The sequence below is a fragment of the Vulpes lagopus genome, chromosome 3 (assembly GCF_018345385.1).
Source record: "Vulpes lagopus strain Blue_001 chromosome 3, ASM1834538v1, whole genome shotgun sequence".
NCBI lineage: Eukaryota > Metazoa > Chordata > Mammalia > Carnivora > Canidae > Vulpes > Vulpes lagopus.
In genome coordinates this window covers 129,262,366-129,281,978 of record NC_054826.1, presented here as the reverse complement: position 1 = coordinate 129,281,978, position 19,613 = coordinate 129,262,366, and the positions used below count along the sequence as shown (strand labels likewise).

Sequence of the window (19,613 nt, the reverse complement as noted above, 5' to 3'; positions counted from 1 at the left end):
GAACATATAATTAAAATCTTAAAAAAAAAATAGTGGAAGCTATTAATCTACACTGATGGTACCCACAACAATCCAGCAAAACCTATCTCCACACCAGGTCAAACTACAGATAAAACCTCAGGTAACAAAGGTATAGGGTCTGCCATTCACTTCCTATTTGTTCTCTATAGGATCAGCTTGAGAAGCTCTAATCTTTCCACAAGCCACTCCACACACAACAGTAAAAAAAAAACCAAAACACAAAACAAAACAAAACAAAAAAAACAATTAGTCATGAAGAAAATATTTCCTAGTGGATGCACATTTGAGTCTTAAAATGAGCATACAATTTTTATATTCCATGAGGTGGCTGTACCATCTGAAAATGGTGGTGGTCTTCTTTTTTTTTTAATTTTTTAAAATTTAATTTTTAAGATTGCTTTTACTTATTCATGAGAGACACGGAGAAAGGCAGAGACACAGGCAGAGAGAGAAGCAGGCTCCATACAGGGAGCCCGATGTGGGACTCGATCCCAGGACCCCAGGATCACGACCTGAACCGAAGACAAACGCTCAACCACTGAGCCACCCAGATGCCCCAAGATTTTTTTTCTTAATTTACTCATTTGACAGAGAGCTCAAGCACACACAAGCAAGGGGGAGCAGCAGGCAGAAGGAAAGGGAGAAGCAGACTCCTCGATGAGCAGGAAGCCCTGAGGTGGGCCTCAATCCCAGGACTTCAGGGGATCACTACCTGAGCCAAAGGCATACGCTCAACCAACTGAGTCAATCAGGTACCCCGGTGGTGGTCTTTACAGGACTCCTTTTCTATAAGTGGCTGAATCACTGTAGATAATTCTCCACCCTTTAGTCTTCTTTAGTCCTATCTGATTTTGAATAAATGCACATTCCATAAAACTAACATTTATCTGTTTGGTTCATCTCAAGTGAACATGAAATTCTAAGGGCCTATATTCATTGGATCATGTGTTGATTCCTCGAAAGAGGAGCATAACACGGGGATCCCTGGGTGGCGCAGCGGTTTAGCGCCTGCCTTTGGCCCAGGGCGCGATCCTGGAGACCCGGGATCGAATCCCACATCGGGCTCCCGGTGCATGGAGCCTGCTTCTCCCTCTGCCTATGTCTCTGCCTCTCTCTCTCACTGTGTGCCTATCATAAATAAATTTTAAAAAATTAAGTTGTTAAAAAAAAAAAAAAGAGGAGCGTAACACAACACTTAAAACTCAGCATTATACGCAAGTGATTTATTAAAAATCTAGGGGATCGGGATCCCTGGGTGGCGCAGCGGTTTGGCGCCTGCCTTTGGCCCAGGGCGCGATCCTGGAGACCTGGGATCGAATCCCACATCAGGCTCCCGGTGCATGGAGCCTGCTTCTCCCTCTGCCTGTGTTTCTGCCTGTTTCTCTCTCTCTGTGACTATCATAAATAAATTTAAAAAAAAAAAGTTAAAAAAAAAAAAAAAATCTAGGGGATCCCTGGGTGGCGCAGCGGTTTGGTGCCTGCCTTTGGCCCAGGGCGCGATCCTGGAGACCCAGGATCGAATCCCACATCGGGTTCCCGGTGCATGGAGCCTGCTTCTCCCTCTGCCTGTGTCTCTGCCTCTCTCTCTCTCTCTGTGACTATCATAAATAAATAAAAATTTAAAAAAAAAAATAAAAATCTAAGAATTGGGGGAAGAAACGTACTTTGTTAGATCAAAAGTCTAGCATTAGCATACGTTCAAGGTGAAAACCAACTAACCAACCCAGAATTTTCAAGCAACGATAGGCTGATCTGGTTTGGCCAAATGACACTACTCATACAACCTAAGTTGTGAATACCTTCATATAAATGATTCTACAAAAATCTGACAACTTACAGAAAGAATTTTTATAGCAGTTAAGTAACATAAAATTTCACCAAACCAACAATCTGTCATTTGAAAGGCAGTAGGTAATTTCTGTCTGGTAAAGGAAAATAGAATGCAACTGTCACTGCTTACACAGCGCCCATGTCTGTTCTATGATGTTCCCCCAACATTGAATACACCTACCGTCCCAGCCAGGATATCATGGGGGCAGCAGTCCAGAAGGTGACTCTTGCAGACACGGTCATCTGTAAACTTGACTCTCTGTCTGGTTTCGTCTCCTGAAATTTATTTGTGGTTTTAAATAAGACAATATTATCACGTTAAACACCAAAGCATATCTGGTACAACAATTCACCTGGATGATTGGCAGACTACCAAATACAATGAAAAGCTGATCTAGAGATATTTACGACTGGAGCGGAATACGGATGTTGTCTGATGCTAAATATATCATGAAGAATCACACTTAATGAGATCTGACTCCGTCATTGTGCCAAAGAAGTCAAGGAATCTGAAGAGGCTGAGCACCAAAGGCCATTAACCCCACACATACATGTGGGCAATGATACCAAAACCCATGCTAATCAGAGGGCCATGAATCACCACGTATGACTTAGAGAGGGTAGTGTCCACCAAGAGAAGCTATATTAATCTAATCGTTTGCTATGGACAAATGCATAGGCAGTGTTTTGCCCAAAATCACATGAAGAAGAAAGCTTTCAAACTCTACCACTGACTGATAAATAATCTAAACCTAGTCTTCCTCTCCCCTTCACCCCCACCCTTAAAAAAGAGTTGGCACCTGGGAGTCACTTTTAACAAGACAATACCAAAAAAAAAAAAAAAAAAAGGAACTAGGTTAGTCAATACACACTGTGAGTTCCAACACATACTGTACCCATCTGCATTCTTCAAGACCTCAGCTGCAGAATTTTATGCCCGCTGTTGAAAAGTTTTAAAGGAAAAGTTTTCTTGCCCAACCTGCAGTAAGGAAGTCAGGGGAATGATACATAAAAGTAAAGGCAAAGTGGAATGTGACAATTTTTAAAGCTAATCTGTGTATACACAGAGCTGTGTAATACTAGAGGAGGAATATATTTTAGGATTCGCAAGCATCCAGGATTAATGTCGTGTCTCTTTATTGAAAATGTTTTCTTTCTAAACTACACTTTTAAAAGTTATTTGTGAAAAAAAAAAAGCAAACACTTTTTTGTTATAACAGCTTAGAAATTGGTTGTGACTCACGGCTCGATGAACATGAGGCTTTTCTGCAACTCCCTTGCAGATTGATGTAGGCAGGCAAAGATACACTGAACCTTTATAAATAAAATAGAGGGGCCACAATTGTTCAGTTTGTATGAAATAAAAATATGGGAAGCAATTCAAAAGCAACTCAATATACAAAGAAAGCTAAAAAAGCACTTATTCGCCTATGAAATAGAGTGCGAAGGATCTGCACAGCCCTGCGAATGTGCCAGTGTGAACTTACAACTTCATCGCTTGGATCGGAAAGAGGAACACAAACCACAGCAGGTTACAGTTTGCAAAGGCGCAACCGCGTTCTCCTGAGACAACCAGCATCCCTACAACCGTCGTGGCACGACATCCCTAACGCTGCCAAGTACTAGCTAGACAGAGGCTGTCCTGTGTGGCGGGAGGGGAGAGGGCTGGGAGGCACCCGGCAGGAGCCCACGTTAGAGCAGCTCGGTGCGCAGCTGCCCTTGCTGCAGAGGCCCGTCCGGCTGCCTCGGGCGGCACGAAGCTTCCTCCCCGAGCAGCCTCGGAAGAGCTCCGCCCCCCGGCTGCCCGCGGTCTGCGGCCCAGAAGCAGAAAGTCGCAGCCCCGCGAGGGGAGGGGCTGGAGCCCCGCCGACGGCTCGGGGTCCGAGGGAGCAGCCCGCCGGGGACGCGCCGCCGGCGACGGAGAAACCGGCGGCTCAGACAAAGGCCCGGCGCCTGCGGTCGGCGCGCGGGGGAGGGGCGTCCGGCGCAGGCGCAGACGGTCGCGGCCCCCGCCTTAGGCCGCCCGGCGGCCTCGCCTCACTCCCGCCCCAACCCGTCGCCGGCCGGCCGCCCCGACTCACCGTCCCGGGCCGTGCCCATGAGCTGGTCCAGCAGGGCCCGCATCTGCGCCTGGGCGGACATGATGGCCGGGGTGAGGGCGGCAGGGACGGCCGCGACGGCTCCTCTCGGCGCGGCGGCGGCAGCAGCGACGAAGGTTGGTCGCGTCGGCCTCGAGCCCGCTCGGCTCCTTCCCGCCGCGGGGGACGCCGGGAGGAAATGCGTAAGGGGCGGCGTTGAGCCTGCTGGGAAATGTAGTTTCTGCGGTGGGGGGGGCGGTCTAGGGCTCGAAACTCCGCGGGCAGGATTGGTCCCAGTGAGTTGTCCCCAGAAAAGTCCCAACCCTGATCCTTTTTTTTTTTTTTTATAGATTTTATTTATTTATTCATCAGACACACAGAGAGACAGGCAGAGACACAGGCAGAGGGAGAAGCAGGCTCCACGCAGGGAGCCCGACGTGAGACTCGATTCTAGAACCCCAGGATCACGGCCTGGGTCAAAGGCAGAAGCTCAACCGCTGAGCCGCCCAGGCGTCCCCCAACCCTGATCCTGTTCTTGGGCCCAAGACCTAGATGTTCTACTGAGACTAAACTGAAATATGAAAAAAATAAATAAAAAATAAACCGAAATAGGATAAGATATAGACTGTGCAAAATGAGTAAGTCTTCTGTGTTGCTTTCCATGGAGCCATTTACTCTCAGACTCAGTTTCCTCTCTACTGTCAAACGGGGGTTCTGAGGCTGCGGCTCATAGGACTTGTGAGTCACATCTAGGCCGCTCTGCCCTCTGTAGGGGTCCGTCTGTGAGCTCACAGCCCGCCATCCCCCAGCGCTCTTCTGGCGCTGGCCACTTCGGAAGCTGGCTGTGTACCCTCGTGTAGAGCCCCAGCCCCCGGGCGGTGGACCTTTTTTTTTTTTTTTTAAGATTTATTTATTTATTTATTCATGATAGACACAGAGAGAGAGAGAGAGAGACGCAGAGACACAGGCAGAGTGAGAAGCAGGCTCCATGCAGGGATCCCGAGGTGGGACTCCATCCTGGGTCTCCAGGATTAGGCCCTGGGCTGCAGGTGGGCGCCAAACCGCTGAGCCACCTGGGGATCCCCACGGTGGACCATTTTTACCGTGGGGACAGCAAACCGCCTTATGGGGCTGTCGGCACACAGTTGTGTCTTCTTCCTGACGGCATGCCTCCACACCAGCACGCCCCTCCAAAGGCTTACAGGATGCCGGGGTCACTGACACATGTCGTATCAACAGAGACATCATATAGTAAAGCAGACCGGTCCTTTCTCTCTGTGCAGCAAGCCACTTATAAAACTCAACAGTGGAAAAAAAAAAAAAAAAAACTCAACAGTGTAGGAGATTCCTGGGTGGCTCAGCGGTTTAGCACCTGCCTTTGGCCCAGGGTGTGATCCTGGAGTCAGGGGGATCGGAGTCCCACATCAGGCCCCCTGCATGGGGCCTGCTTCTCGCTCTGCCTGTGTCTCTGCCTCTCTCTCTGTGTGTCTCATGAATAAATAAAGCCTTAAAAAAAAAAAAAAAAGACACAGACACACAAAACTCCTATGGGTTTGTTTTGGTGAAACTTGTCCCGGTTGTAAAGTTTTACTGAAGAAAGAATGGCTAAAGCTTTTCAACATAACAAAAAGGTGGAGGTATCTGTCCAACTAAATATCATGGAGTTATTTTAAGGATATTGTAATTGAGATTGTGTGGCACCAGCACAAAAATGGAGATAGCAATGAAATAATGACAGAAAATAAAGATCCCAGAGAGAATCTGTTGGGAAATTCCCTCAATTTCCCCATGCTCCTGCAAAAAAGTCCTCTTCTCCTTAGACCCTTCGCTTACTATGAGTATTAGACCCGTAGCCATTTATTTGTGGTCTGATCCAGAAGTAAAACTTACCTTTTTTCTCTGAGAGGGCCAAGTGATTACGGCCTTGGATTAGCTGCCTAGGTACTGGGGAGAATAGTGCTCTCTTCCCCTGTATTTGCACTAAAGGAATGAGGCCCAGAATTTGGAGACATCCCTAGGTCCTAAAGTCTGGCCAGGAGATCTTGGGGGCAGTCAGGCCCCTAAAGAAACACTAATATACCAAAGGACCATAGTGGAGGGGAGACCCTTTTATTTTTTAAATTTTATTTAGTAATTCATGAGAGACACAGAGGCAGAGACACAGGCAGAGGGAGAAGCAGGCTCCGTGCAGGGAGCCCAACATGGGACTCCGGGGTCACGTCCTGGGCCCCCCAGGGATCCCCTACCCAGATTTTTTTTAAGCCTCCCCCCCTCCCGCATATCCAGATTTTTTTAAATGTGGCAGGTGCCCTTGTACACTGCTGGGGAAAAGAGTAACTCAATAAATGGCACTAGGTCATCCACATGGTGAAGAAACCACGTTGCCTTTTCTTTTCCTGACCACACTAAATCTGTCCTAAACCCAGTTAAAAACAAAACCTTAAGGGGGCCCCTGGATGGCTCAGGGCCTGGTCCCGGGGCGCCGGGTGGAGCCCCAGGTCGGGACTCCAGCTCTGCGGGCGGCCTGCATCGCCCTCACTACCTCCCCCTGCTTGTGTGCGCGCTCTCTTTCAAGTAAATATAATCTTTAAAAAAAAAAAAAAAAAAAAAAAAGACCCGAAATGTTGGGCGCCCGGGTGGCTCAGCGGTGGAGCGTCTGCCTTGGGCCAGGGCGTGACCCCGGGGTCCCGGGATCGAGTGCCCATCGGGCCCCCCGCAGGGAGCTGCCTCTCCCTCTCCCTTGGTATCTCAGTCTCTCATGGATAAATAAATAAAATCTTAAAAAAAAAAAAAATACGCCAAGCCCAGCAAGCCGAGAGAGGGCGGCAGGAGGGCCCACCTGGAGGCCAGCGGCCGCCGTCCCCCTCCAGCCGGCTCCGCGAAACCCCAGGCCCGCCCCCCTCTAACTCCGCAGCCCAGGCGGCGGGCGGGAGCCCTACCTCTGCGCCCGCTTCCGCCGCCGCGCCCGCCGGCCGGAAGTGACGCTAGAGGCGGGGCCGGAGCGCGCGGCGCAGGTGAGTGAGCGCGGTCCCGTCCTCCTTGCGCGTGCGCGCGGCGGGGCTCGCGCGGGGCCCCACCCCTTCCCCGGCTGCCACTCCTCTCCGCCCGGGCGACCCGCCGCGGGGAGACTGCACCCCAGAGGGACCCCGCCCACGCTGCCGCCCCCCTCCGCAGCGGGCGGGTGGAGAGGCGACCGCAGGGGTAGGGGCCGGCAGGCCAGCAGGTCCGACTCCCGTAGCACGGGCTCCGGTGACAGCCAGCTCCAGCCTCCGTTTCCCCAGAGACAGGACTCCGGGCAGGAAACGTTGGCCGCGCCGTAGGTAAGCCAACTTTCACTGTTCGTGCTTCTGACGGTGCCGCACTGCTGGCCGCTGCAATTAGCTGAAGGCGCCTGAGAGCCCTCTCCCGCAGGCCCCCCTGGACACTTCCCCGCGGCCACTCATCGGGACGGTGGACGGCAGAGTTGAGGTTCGCTCGCACTGGGCGCCGGCTCACGGACACCTGGGGGGGCCACACAGACACCGGGGGGCCTCACAGACACCTGCAGGGCCTCACAGACACCTGGGGGCCTCACAGACACCTGCAGGGCCTCACAGACACGGGGGGGCCTCAGAGACACCTGGGGGCCTCAGAGACACCGGGGGCCTCACAGACACGGGGCGGCCTCACAGACACCAGGGGCCTCACAGACACCTGGGGGCCTCACAGACACCTGCAGGGCCTCACAGACACGGGGGGGGGGGCCTCAGAGACACCGGGGGCCTCACAGACACGGGGGGCCTCACAGACACCTGCAGGGCCTCAGAGACACCGGGGGGCCTCACAGACACCGGCAGGGCCTCAGAGACACCTGCAGGGCCTCAGAGGCACCTGAGGGCCTCACAGACACCTGAGGGCCTCACAGACACCGGGGGCCTCACATACACCTGGGGGCCACCCCTCACATACACCTATCCTGGCTCACTGAGCAAGGGCAAGGGAACGTAGGGTTGCCCTCAGAGCCTCTTGCTCCCCGCGAATTGATGGTCATCGGGCGGGTGGGGAGATCCCAGAGGAGGCCTTTGCAGGTACTTTGGGGTTCTCGGCAGCCGTGGGATTGCAGCCAAGGAGCCCGTGTGAGGTACTCCTCTGCAGGTACTGGCTGGTGGTGTCTCTGGTGCCACTGCCAGATTGCACCACTTCCTTGGTTGCAACAACCTCACAGGGAGCACGCACTTAGTGCACTTTGCATTAACACCACACACAGAGTGACTGTGGGGTGCCAGGCATGGCGTTGGGTGCTGAGAGTGTAGCACTCCACAAAACAGAATCCCTGTCCTCAAGGGGTTCCATTTCTGTGGAAGGATACAGATAATAAACAGAATACAGAGCAGGGAGGGATGAGATGGAAATCACCCAAATATCAAGTGGACATTTATTTGTGCATTTTACCAGCTCTCTGGACCTTGTTGCACCGATTGGAGTGCTTTTGGCTTCAAGTGTCAAGATTCCATTAAAACTAACTCAACCTATGGAGGAGCTCCACTGGCTTTCTTGTGGGAAAGTTCAGAGGACCAAGAATAATAGAGAGGCCAGTGGCTTAATGAGATCATCAGGACTTGGTGATGGAGGGGGCGTCTTCTCAGACCCCCATCCCCTCACATACCACCTCTTTGCCCTATTGCTGTATTGCGATTTTTCTTAGGTTCCTGCCTCCATCCTACCTACTTATTTACTTTGCTGCTGCGTAAAAATCAACACAAAATTTAATGGATTAAAATATCCTACATTTATTATTTATTTAGAAGTGGGAAGGGAGAGAGTCCCAAGCAGGCTCCATGCCCAGCACTAGCCCAACTCAGAGCTTGATCCCACGACCCAGAAATCATGACCTGTGCGGAAATCAAGTCGGACACTTAACCGACTGAGCCACTCAGGCCCCAAATGTCCAACATCTATTATCTCCATTTCTGTCAGTCAGAAATTCAAAAGTAGCTTAGTGACGTGACTGGTTGAGAGATTCATCTGGTCGCAACCAAAACATTGGCTGGGACTGGTCATCTGAAGTCTGGCCTGGGACTGTTGGGTTTGATTCGAGAGGATACACTCACATGACCGATGACTGGAGGCCTCGGGTCCTAGCTGGCTGTTGGCAAGAGTCCTTATTCCCTTGCCTGGTGGGCCTTTCCGTGGAGCCCATGTCCTCACACGGTAGTGGTGTTCCCGCAGAGAGGAAGATGGAAGCCACAGTGCTTTCTGTGGCCTAGCTTTGGAATTCTGATTCTCTGACACCTGCCATGTTCTACTTGTCAGCATTAAGTATAAAAGACTTCACCTTTGAAGGGAGGTACATCAAAGAGTTTGTGAACATATTTTAAAACCACTGTTGCACTTAACACTCCTGTGGGAAAAGAGTGCCTATTCCTCATCATTCCAGCTGAATTCTGGACCTAATTCTCGTTTGGGCTCTAATTAGTTAGCTAGACCTGGGTAAGGGGCCCTCCCCAAAGTGAGGATGAATCAGTCCCACCAGAACTACAGTGAACATGCATGAAGTTGAGGTGCTATTACTAGAGAGAATGCATGTCACGGAGTCAAAGTGACCCCCACAAGTGATTTATACCGTTATTTATAATCAGGTTTTAAAAGTCAACTGCTTTTTGCAAGATGTCGATTTCAAGCAAATGGTTAATAAATTCATTAATAAATTACTCTTCCAAGAAAACATGAGCAGAGCAAGATTCGGACATTTATTCAGACATGTGGACGTGTTTATTTTATGCCAGGCGCTACGCTTTGTCCTGGGAAAACAAAGGCAATAAAAACTAGTGTAGCTGGAGGTTCCTCACAGTCTGAGGGTAGGTCTCAGCAGTGGCTCAGTGAGTCCTGAGCTGTGTACGCAGGGGTCAGGCAGCGCAGGCTCTGAAGCCACACGGGGTTACTGGAAGGAGGGCAGAGGACAGGGTCCACAGTGTGACCGGGGAGCATGTGTTGGACGCAGGATTGGGGAGACGCAACACTAGAGGTGGTGGGCAGGAGGTGTGTCTGAGCTTTGTTCTAAAGTCCTGAAGGGTTTAAGTTCGGGAGTTCTAAGCAGGGGAATGACATTTTCAAAAGATATTTTAGAAAGATGTCTCTTGCAGCATTGAGGAAAGAAAATTGGACTCCAGAAACCCAAGTGGGAAGTCGTAAGAACACCACCTAAAGCAGTGGCAGTTGGAGGGTGGAGCTAAGTTAACAGGGACAATCGCTGGAATCCATAGGGTTTGTTGGATGTTTGAAAACACTCTAATCTCACTCAAAACTGGTCTTTATGAACTGCATGAATTTTGTTCCCATTCTTTCTAAGCTTTATTTTTTTAAAGATTTTATTTATGTATTCATGAGACAGAGAGAGAGACAGAGACAGAGACACAGGCAGAGGGAGAAGCAGGCTCTATGCAGGGAACCCGATACAGGACTCGATCCCGAACCCCGGGTCACACCCTGAGCCAAAGGCAGATGCTCAACCACTGAGCCACCCAGGCGTCCCTCTTTGTATAGTTTATAATGGAGCTTAGCTCGTTTGGATGTGATGTCAAAAAAAAGAGAAGAGTGCTGATTCTTAAGTGAACAGCACAGACTCTGACAGATCCAGCCACAGTTCTAAAAGATTGGAGGTGGGGTGTGGAGGAGAGGTACGCGGGCCTGTAGGGGCAAACGTCAGCCATGTGTGGGTAATTGTTGAACCTGGGTGACGGGTACGTGGGGCTGGGGGGCTCTACGCTTAACGAACATTTGAACATTTACGTGACAAAAGGTTTTAAAAAATAAACAATGATAAAAATTAAGTAAATTAAAGTTAAGACCTACTGGTCTTGCAGAGTTGGCCAAAGTGATGGAGTAAGAGTTATGCATTATCTTTTCAAGGGCTTTTGCTCCCCCCTCCACCCCCTTCCCTTAGTGTAAGGACAAGAAGTAACAGTGGTGTAGTGGACAAAGGAAATAAAATCTGCCTTAGAATTCAGGAAAAAGGCTACTCTGTGCTATTTTCTGGACCAACTATAAAAGTTATTCTATGTAGTAGTTACTTGTCCAAAAGGCAGATAGATGTTCATCCTTGACTTATGCTTAGGAGGTACTTTACTCCTCGGTCACTTTACGCTTTACACTTGTGTAAAGGAAGTGACCTTTGTGCTGAGGTTCATGAGCGCCGGCTGTGCACTGTGATACACTTGCCTTTATCCAGGAACTGTGACCTTAACATTTGTTCTGATATAAAAGATAATTAAGGGCCTGTTCTTTGTAGATTATTTTCTTGGTGAAGAGAGGAAATAGTTGTTCATCCCTAAGCAGCAGAACACATAGCTGCCCTGGCATGGCTTCTGCTCTGCTCAGCCAAAAATTCACTGCTGCCTACTAGGATACGTGGATGCCTCTCAAATACCCCATGTTGAGCTGCTGTTCGAATACTTGGGCTGCTCTTGGCCATGACAGATGCAGTTCCTCCTCAGGTGGAAGACATTCATACCCATTTGTGTGCATAACAGCCAGCTTGAGGGACCAGCAGTTGAGCCCACTTGCTTTAAGATTGATTAGTGACCAGAGACCCTGAAGTACAGAGGACGATTGTGTGTCGTCTTGCCTTCTGGTCCAGGTAAGTGCCCACAGACCACTCTCACCCCGTTGAACTAACATTTGTGTTTGCCCAGTGAAAACAGCAGAGTCCTCCTGCCCTATGACAGCTCTCCATCTGCCCTGGGGGTATCCGAGTGCTCTGGTGTGGAAGGTGGCTGACCCAGGTCAGCAGTGCTCACCCAGAACTTCCTAAGGCTTGCTGCTGGGCCAGCTGTGGCAGGAGGACCAGTGTGTGGTCCAGTCACAGCACAAGCCAAGTGGAAAAGGTAGTTCACAGGTCAGACAACACAAATGCCTAGTGAATATGTGACAAGATGCAGCATATTCAGTGTGTGTGTGTGTGTGTGTGTGTGTGTGTGTGTGTGTGTTTTAAATGTTATTTATTTGACAGAGGGAGAGAGCACAAGCAGGAGCCAGGGCAAAGAGAGAGAGGCAGACTGCCCGCTGAGCAGGGAGCCCGATGGGGGTTGGGGGCTCTCCATCCCAGGGCCCTGGGACCATGACCTGAACCAAAGGCTGATGCTTCACCAACTGAGCCCCCCAGGCACCTGCATATTCTATTTTATATAAATCTTACCTTTTGGAAAGATAATCCAATGGAGTGTGAATAGGGCAAGACTTCCCCAGCAGAAAGAGGTAAGTCTACTCTACTCCCACCCAGACTTTAAGAATACTGTGCCAAGAGCAGGTGACCTTTCATTTTTTTAAGCCATCTAATGACAGGTCCCTTCAGTTTCCGTGACTGGTGAAGTTAGATGTTAAACTCCATATATAATCCAAGATTTTCCCAAAGTTTTCCCTACATATTTTCTTTATTTATTTGTTTTTTAAAGATTTTTTTATTTATTCATGAGAGAAACACAGAGAGAGGCAGAGACAGGCAGAGGGAGAAGCAGGCTCCCTGCAAGGAGCCCAATGTGGGATTCGATCCCGGGATTCCGTGGTCATGCCCTGAGCCAAAGGCAGGTGCTCCACCGCTGAAACCTGCAGGCGTCCCTATTTTCTTCATTTAAAAAACTCATCTGGGATCCCTGGGTGGCGCAGCGGTTTGGCGCCTGCCTTTGGCCCAGGGCGTGATCCTGGAGACCCAGAATCAAATCCCATGTCGGGCTCCCGGTGCATGGAGCCTGCTTCTCCCTCTGCCTGTGTCTCTGCCTCTCTCTCTCTCTCTCTCTCTCTCTCTCTCTCTCTGTGACTATCATAAATAAATTAAAAAAATAAAATAAAATAAAAAAATAAAAAGCTCATCTGGAGGCCCCTGGGTGGCTCATTCGGTTAAGTGTCCTACTCTTGATTTTGGCTCAGGGTCATGAGCTCGGAGCTGCTTCAGATTTGATCTCTGCCTCCCCCCGTACCCCACCCCAAAGCTCCAAAGCTCCAAAGCTCCCCCCGTACCCCACCCCAAAGCTCATCTGCTCCCTCCTCTCCTCTCCTCTGCCTACTGAATTGCACCGCCCTCCCACTCTCTCATGTCTAACATGAGGTACACTTTCTTTCTCTTGTTTATTTAAGTTTGCAGATACCCTTGATTAATGTCCTCCTTTGTAAAACTGTCACTCTAGTAGGTTGGGTAATGCAAGTAGATCTCCTCTGGGTGCTGGGAAGCCTTCCTTTCTCTATGCTGTAGCTTCTGGGCCAAGGGAAGTGGACGTTGTCCCTCACAGAGATAAATCTTACCAAGTTATTCTCAAAATTGTCCTATAAAACCAAACTTATGGGACGCCTCAGCGGTTGAGCTCACCTGGCATGACCCCGGAGTCCTGGGATCAAGTCCCACATTGGGCTCCCTGCATGGAGCCTGCTTCTCCCTCTGCCTGTGTCTCTGCCTCTCTCTGTGTGTCTCTCATGAATAAATAAGTAAAATCTTAATAAGAATAATTTTTTTAGGGCAGCCTGGGTGGCTTAGCAGTTTCGCGTCGCCTTCAGCCCAGGGCGTGATCCTGGAGTTCCGGATCAAGTTCCGAGTTGGGCTCCCTGCAGGGAGCCTGCTTCTCCCTCTGCCTGTGTCTCTGCCTCTCTCTCTGTCTCTCATGAATAAATAAGTAAAATCTTAAAAAAAATTTTTTTCTTAAAAAAGGATCAAAGTTTACTTTAAAAAACTGGACCCTTCCCCCAACTTCCATGTCTGTAGAATTGCCGGTTACTCGTCCTAATGGGTTTCTTTCTGCCCTTGCTACAATTTTTATACTTTCTTAATCCATTAACAATTAAAGTGAGACTTTTCTAATTTTTCTGTTCTGACTTAGCAAACTGTTGGGAAAGAGCTTTCGGAGCTGTTTCTCTGAAAGCTCCTGGGTCCGGTGTGCTCTGGTGTCTGGGGCTCCCCAAAGAGCTCCTGGGTCCGGTGTGCTCCGGTGTCTGGGGCTGTGATTGCGTCTTCTGCAAACGGGTGGTGGTATTCCTGCCCCCTTGATATGTTGATGATCCACGTGAACTGTTTGGTTTTATCCTCACCCATGATTGGAGCTTGCACCCGGCGCCACAGGTGTGGCCAGTGTGGCAAAGGTGGCAGCTTTGGTGGCCTTGGCGGGCACGCCCGGGGAAGCTGGGTGCCTGGGTGTCGGGTTCCTGCAGCTCCCTGGAGCAGGTCAGTCCTGTGCAGGGAAGCCATGGGCATGGGCCGTGTGCCTCTGTTGCTCCACCTGTCCTTAAGAGTCACATCTTTTCATACATTTTCTTATCTGTTAACATTTCTCATTTCTCTTTATTTGACATTAAGTTAAAAAGTGGACTTTTAGTTTTCCCATTAACAACTCAGAATTGATGGGAGAAAATCCCAGTCAGTGCCTGCCTCCAAATCGTGTTGGCTTATTTTCTGGTCCAGGCCAGAGCGGATCCAAACAGGTACTGGGTGCGTGTCTCTTTACGTCAAGACCTTTTTCCTGTATTGTCTTTTCTTCACCTTTTATATCGTAACAGCTTTTATGTTAGATGAAAAGCTCTTCCTTCCATTTTGGTAGCTGGAAAGTGTTCATTTAATTTCATAGATATGGACTTTTCCCCTTTTGGACTTAACTGACATGGGGTTAACATGGTACCAGTCCCCTAGGCTCTCTTCTCACATCTAATGTCTCTAAGGCACAGGTGCACATCATGTCCTGGGGCGACTTGCAGAAGCCTCTGTTAGGTGGGTGTGCCTATTTCAAGCCACAGACCTGTGGCTGTGGGTCTGTCCTCCACTGGCAGATGAGGACTGATGCATAAACATGCACACAGTGTCAGGGATGTTCCAGGCTCTTGATTCTAGAGGTTTCATTGTGTTATCAGAGGGAAAATACCTTTTGAATTTCTCTTATTCCCTCTTTATGGGGAACTTAACAGAAGTTGTGGTTTTAGACAAAAGGGTAAAGAACACACCCTACGGTGTGTTTGGGTATGTATGAAGCCGAGGCTGAAAAACCCAGGTGGGGAGTCCAGTCGGGGTAGACTTCATCTGGAAAGACATTCTTCGTGTTCTTTCCTTTGAAAGTTTTCTCGTTCTGCACCAGAAAGAGCCCCGAGAACCCCAGGTAAGCATGGGAAAGTGAAAGTTCTGGGTCTGGGCATCCACTCGTAAGTCATAATAGGTTAACCATAGGTTGGAGGCAACTTCTGGTGGTTGGCCTGTTTCTGGTCCTGTGTTTTAACAGAAAGCCTCTGCTGTAACTGGGTTTCCATGGTGGCTGGTGATTGTCATTCCAGGAAAGTCTTACCTGGGCCCACACTGGGCGTTTCTGGTCAAAGCTGCGTCTTGGGAGGGCACACATTTTCTGAAGCAAGCCCTCGAAGGCAGGGCATAGAGGCTGTTTAGCAGAGCAGACTCCCAGCCCATCGGGCGCCTAGGCATCAGGGAGCCCTTAGACTTCCGTGACCCCAGTAAACTCTGGCATTTGCTTTGTGCTCCCGTGCCTGGGGCTGTGATTGCAAGCGAGTTATGCTGATGAACAGCGAGTGTCTGTCTTTTCCACAGTGGGAAGGGAAATGATTGCTAGGGCGGCTTTCAGGAGGCCGGTCATTATTGTGAAAAAGAGAATTGTAGCCTGTCCAAAGAGAATTGTAGCCTATCCGGGGTTTGGCTGTTCTCTGAGATGCCTTCCAGTTACCACAGAACCCCGAGGTTGTTGACATTCTGCCAAAAACAAACAAAACAAAGCACACAGAGTTCCCTGCCTCCGGAACAAAAGAGCTTCTACTAAGGTCTCCTCGGCGCCGCCCAGGGCTGCCCGCGGGGGAGGCTGGTTCTCCCTCTTCTCTTGGAAGAAGCTCTGACCCGGCCTCCTGCCAGAAGCTTTCTTTTTTTCATTTTCTTTTTTTTAACTTTATTTTGAACTAAGTATAGACTCTTAAGATGTCACAAAAATTGTGTGGAGCTGTCCTCGTGCCCTTCAAGTGTCTTACGGAAGTACGCTCCTTATCGGAGGCAGGAAACGGCCATTGGCGCGCTCGATGGGCTGCAGCCCCGCGCTCCTGCCTCGCCGGCCTGTACGTGCTCAGCTGTGCTGCTCACATGTGCGTCTGTGTGGCAACTGGATTTGTGCAGCCGCGGTTCGGTCAGGTGCGGAGCTGACCGTCAGACAGAGGGGCCGGCGCGGCCCCCCACGCCCTGGCCTTGCCCCAGAGCCCCAGTGCCCCAGCACAGCGCCACTCCCCGAAGAGCTCCTGGGTGCGGCTGCTGTGAGCTCCTGAGGGGCCCACAGCAGTGGGCTGACCTCTCTCCATCTGCCCACCTCTGTTGGTTTTGAGGTAGATGAAGTTATAGGACTCCGGTGTGTTTCCTCTCAAAGACAGGAAACCTCTGGGGAAGGATCACAGTATCCTTTATCTGTTTGTTATAAAGTATCTGTAATTTCACTGGGACTGTCTTGGAACTCAATTAATGATTAAAAACAGAAAAAGAAATTGTTACAAGTAATTGAAGTGAGCCGGTGACTCCTACAGAAACATGCAGGGACAACTTGCTCTTCACAGAGATGGGGTCTGAGCTGCCTGCCAGCCTCTAGCCATCAGGCCCCAGGGTTGCAGTGTCCTGGGACACCCTGCACCCGAACCCTCCGTCTAAGAGGGTCTTGCCCTCCCCCAGGGGCACATTTCTTCATGTGGTCATGGTAGCTGCTTGTGTCTCCTCTGCGTGGCCTGGTCCTCCTGCCACCCCGCGATACAAAGACTTTTGAATTGTCAAAGATGTTACAAGGCAGAGTTTTATCTTATTTTTCAGAATTTTTTTATTATTGACCCCAATATAAAAATAACCCTCTGAGGTCAGACTTTTCCCAAGATGAGGTCTCTGGCCTTTGGCGTTGCTCACAGTGTAACATGATGTCTTCGGGCAGCTAGGTGGTCAGCCCGCAGGACTAGGAAACCTGGATGTAACATTTTCATGTTATTTCTCTACATTTAAAAGAAGTTCTTCCTTTAGCATAGTGTTGGCTCTCTTTTTCTTTTTTCTTTCTTTTAAAGATTTTATTTATTTATCCATGAGAGACACAGGGAGAGAGAGAGAGAAGCAGGCTTCCTGCGGGGAGCCCGACGTGGGACTCGATCCCGGGACTCCAGGATCATGCCCTGGGCTGAAGACAGATGCTCAACTGCTGAGCCACCCAAGGGTCCCCTGGCTGTCTTTTTCTATAGGACTCTGTGCTATGTGTCGGCTGCTGTCTCCAGACTTCTCTGGAGCACGGGTGAAGGTGTGGGGTACTGGCTGCACCTGGAACACTCCACCTGAGAGTACAGGGTTCTTGCAAAGCCCACAATTTGAAGGGGGGCCCCGCCTGCCCTGGGAGGGGCGGTGGGAGGCGAGGCAGGGGCCAGGGAGCCCTGTCTGAGGGGGGCTCAGACCATGGTCTCACTGTGATCTTGGCCACCTGGCGTCTCTAGTCATCCACCTGTGTCCTGAGTATGGTGCTCTAGCCTTCCCATGAATCTGGATACTGTCTAATATCTTGCCAACAAAATCCCTTTCTACCTAGTTTGGTAAAATCTCTTGGGCAAGCAAGGACTTTGCAGACAGAGAGACTGGGTAGGTAATATGGCCAAGGTGCCCCAGACAGGGGGTGGACCTCCAGGCCCAGCCACTCCCCTGGATTGTGCCCTTCCTTGTGACTTAGATTATGTGGGAAATCAGTGTTCCTAAATTGTGACTGACGTCCCCACTCCCCACAAATAGCCAGAAACATTGACGGCCTTTGGGTCACATTTGGTTAGAAAAATCAGAAAAGCCTTCATTAAATAAGATGCATTTGCAGTGGGCCTTAAGGGATGGATGCGACCTGAAAGGGAAGGATATTCCAGGCAGACTTAGCAACAGGAAGGCATTAGGGTTAGGCTCTTCGGGGCCACTGAAGGGCCCGTCCAGGCCTGTGAGCAGCACGTGAAAATCACCTGATATGGCTTCTTCACTGGTGCTCTTTAGACACTTGAAAGACTCCACAGCATTTGGATCAGGGGCTGGTTTCGGGAGAGCAGATCTCAGCTGGGACAGGGCAACGGCGGAGGGTTCCAGCTTCTGCATTCCTCCAGACTTCACTCACCAACCACTCTCAGGACCTCTGCCATACTTGCAGCTTACCTATAGAGTCATTTCATGTAGTACTTTTCTTTAATCAACTCACTTCTATTTATTTATTTGAGAGGGGGAGAGAGAGCACAAGTGGGGTGGAGGGGCAGAGGGAAAGGGAGAGAGAATCTTTCTTTCTTTCTGTCTTTCTTTCTTTCTTTCTTTCTTTCTTTCTTTCTTTCTTTTTTTTTTGGATTTATTTATTTATTTTGAGAGAGTGCGTGTGAGCAGGGAGACGGGGGACAGGGGGAGAGAGAGTCCCAAGGAGACTCCACACCCAGCACAGAGCCTGATGCGGGGCTCAAACCCATGACCTAGAGATCGTGACCTGAGCCAAAATCAAGAGTCGGCCTCTCAACCGACTGAGCCACCTGGATGCTCCTCATTTCTTCTGTTAAATACACTTTATTTTATTTTTTAAAAAAGATTTTTTTTTATTTATACATGAGAGACACACAGAGAGAGGCAGAGATGCAGGCAGAGGGAGAAGCAGGCAACATGCGAGGAGCCTGATGTGGGACTCAATCCCGGGACCTCAGGATCACGCCCTGGGCTGAAGGCGGCACTAAACCGCTGAGCCACCTGGGGATCCCAAATAAATTCTTGAAAGAAAGGAAATGGTAGAAGGGGTCTTGGAGTGTTGGGAAGAAAAAAATAGAAAAAGCAAAACTATGAGTAAATCCAGTAAGCTTTCCTGAGTCATGTTTGGTGGTTGAAGCAGGATGTGTTACACTCCTGTGGTTCTCAGTGTCTGTGGAGGAAGGGGCTGTCCAGGAGGAGGTCGGAGGACACAGGGATGTAAGGTTTTCCTGCTTCTGTCTGAGTTAGTAAAATGCTGACGCCAGTCATTGTGATAAGTTAAGTGTGTCTAATGTGATACCCAGAGTAGCCACTCAATCTAAGCAAACCGTGAGTGCCAAAGCAACTAGAATTCTACATGACGTTAAGCAGCCATAGGAAGTCAGGAAGGAGAAAAACAAGACACAAAAGACAGGGAGCCAACAAAACAAAAAGGCAGATTAAAGGCCTAACATATCAATGATTTCCTTAAAAGAAAATGTCTGGGGGATCCCTGGGTGGCTGAGCGGTTTAACGCCTGCCTTTCTCAGGGCGCGATCCTGGAGTCCCGGGATCGAGTCCATGTCGGGCTCCCAGCATGGAGCCTACTTCTCCCTCCTCCTGTGTCTCTGCCTCTCTCCATCATGAATAAATAAATCTTAAAAAAAAAAAAAAAAAGGAAAATGTCTGAAAATAAAAGATTGTTAGAGTGTATTTATAGAAAAAAAGTTGACCCATATGCTGTCTGAAAGAAACCTACTTCAGATATAATGGTTTGTGGGGTGCCCTGGTTGGCTCAGAACAGCATATGACTCTTGATCTGAGAGTCATGAGTTCAGGCCCCATGTTGTGTTTAGAGATTACTTGGATAAATAATATTTCGTATATATTTAATGATACAGGTGGATTGAAAGTGAAAGGATAGGAAAAGATAAACCATGCAAACTTTAATCAAAAGAGGAGTAACTCGGGATCCCTGAGTGGCTCAGTGGGTTTGG

The 19,613-nt window shown here is 49.6% G+C and overlaps 2 protein-coding genes and 1 long non-coding RNA gene across 7 annotated transcripts in view; 2 read left to right on the top strand and 1 right to left on the bottom strand.

Annotated features, from left to right (window-relative positions):
• Window positions 1-4,125, bottom strand: part of LUC7L (LUC7 like) — a 36,390-nt gene extending 32,265 nt beyond the window's left edge. The window contains exons 1-3 of one of the 4 annotated variants that reach the window (XM_041747967.1): window positions 3,933-4,125; window positions 3,095-3,165; window positions 2,033-2,127 (exon numbers count right to left, since the gene is read on the bottom strand). Coding sequence is in view for 3 of the 4 variants with exons in the window: in XM_041747966.1 (XP_041603900.1) it covers window positions 2,033-2,127; window positions 3,933-3,993 (156 nt within the window). In the remaining variant the exon portion in view is untranslated. Of the gene's footprint in view, window positions 1-2,032; window positions 2,128-2,747; window positions 3,166-3,932 lie in introns of all 4 variants that reach the window. The other 3 variants (XM_041747965.1, XM_041747966.1, XM_041747964.1) reach the window with 3 other exon arrangements.
• On the top strand, window positions 3,553-4,567 carry LOC121486756. Its single transcript, XR_005986735.1, has 2 exons — window positions 3,553-4,066; window positions 4,280-4,567. It is a non-coding gene; the product is annotated as an uncharacterized LOC121486756 (long non-coding RNA).
• Window positions 4,568-6,926: 2,359 nt separating this feature from the next.
• Window positions 6,927-19,613, top strand: part of FAM234A (family with sequence similarity 234 member A) — a 29,898-nt gene continuing 17,211 nt past the window's right edge. Inside the window, exon 1 of one of the 2 annotated variants that reach the window (XM_041747953.1) lies at window positions 6,927-7,249. The gene's annotated coding sequence lies outside the window, so the exon portion shown is untranslated. The remainder of the gene's footprint in view (window positions 7,250-19,613) is intronic. The other variant, XM_041747951.1, reaches the window with a different exon arrangement.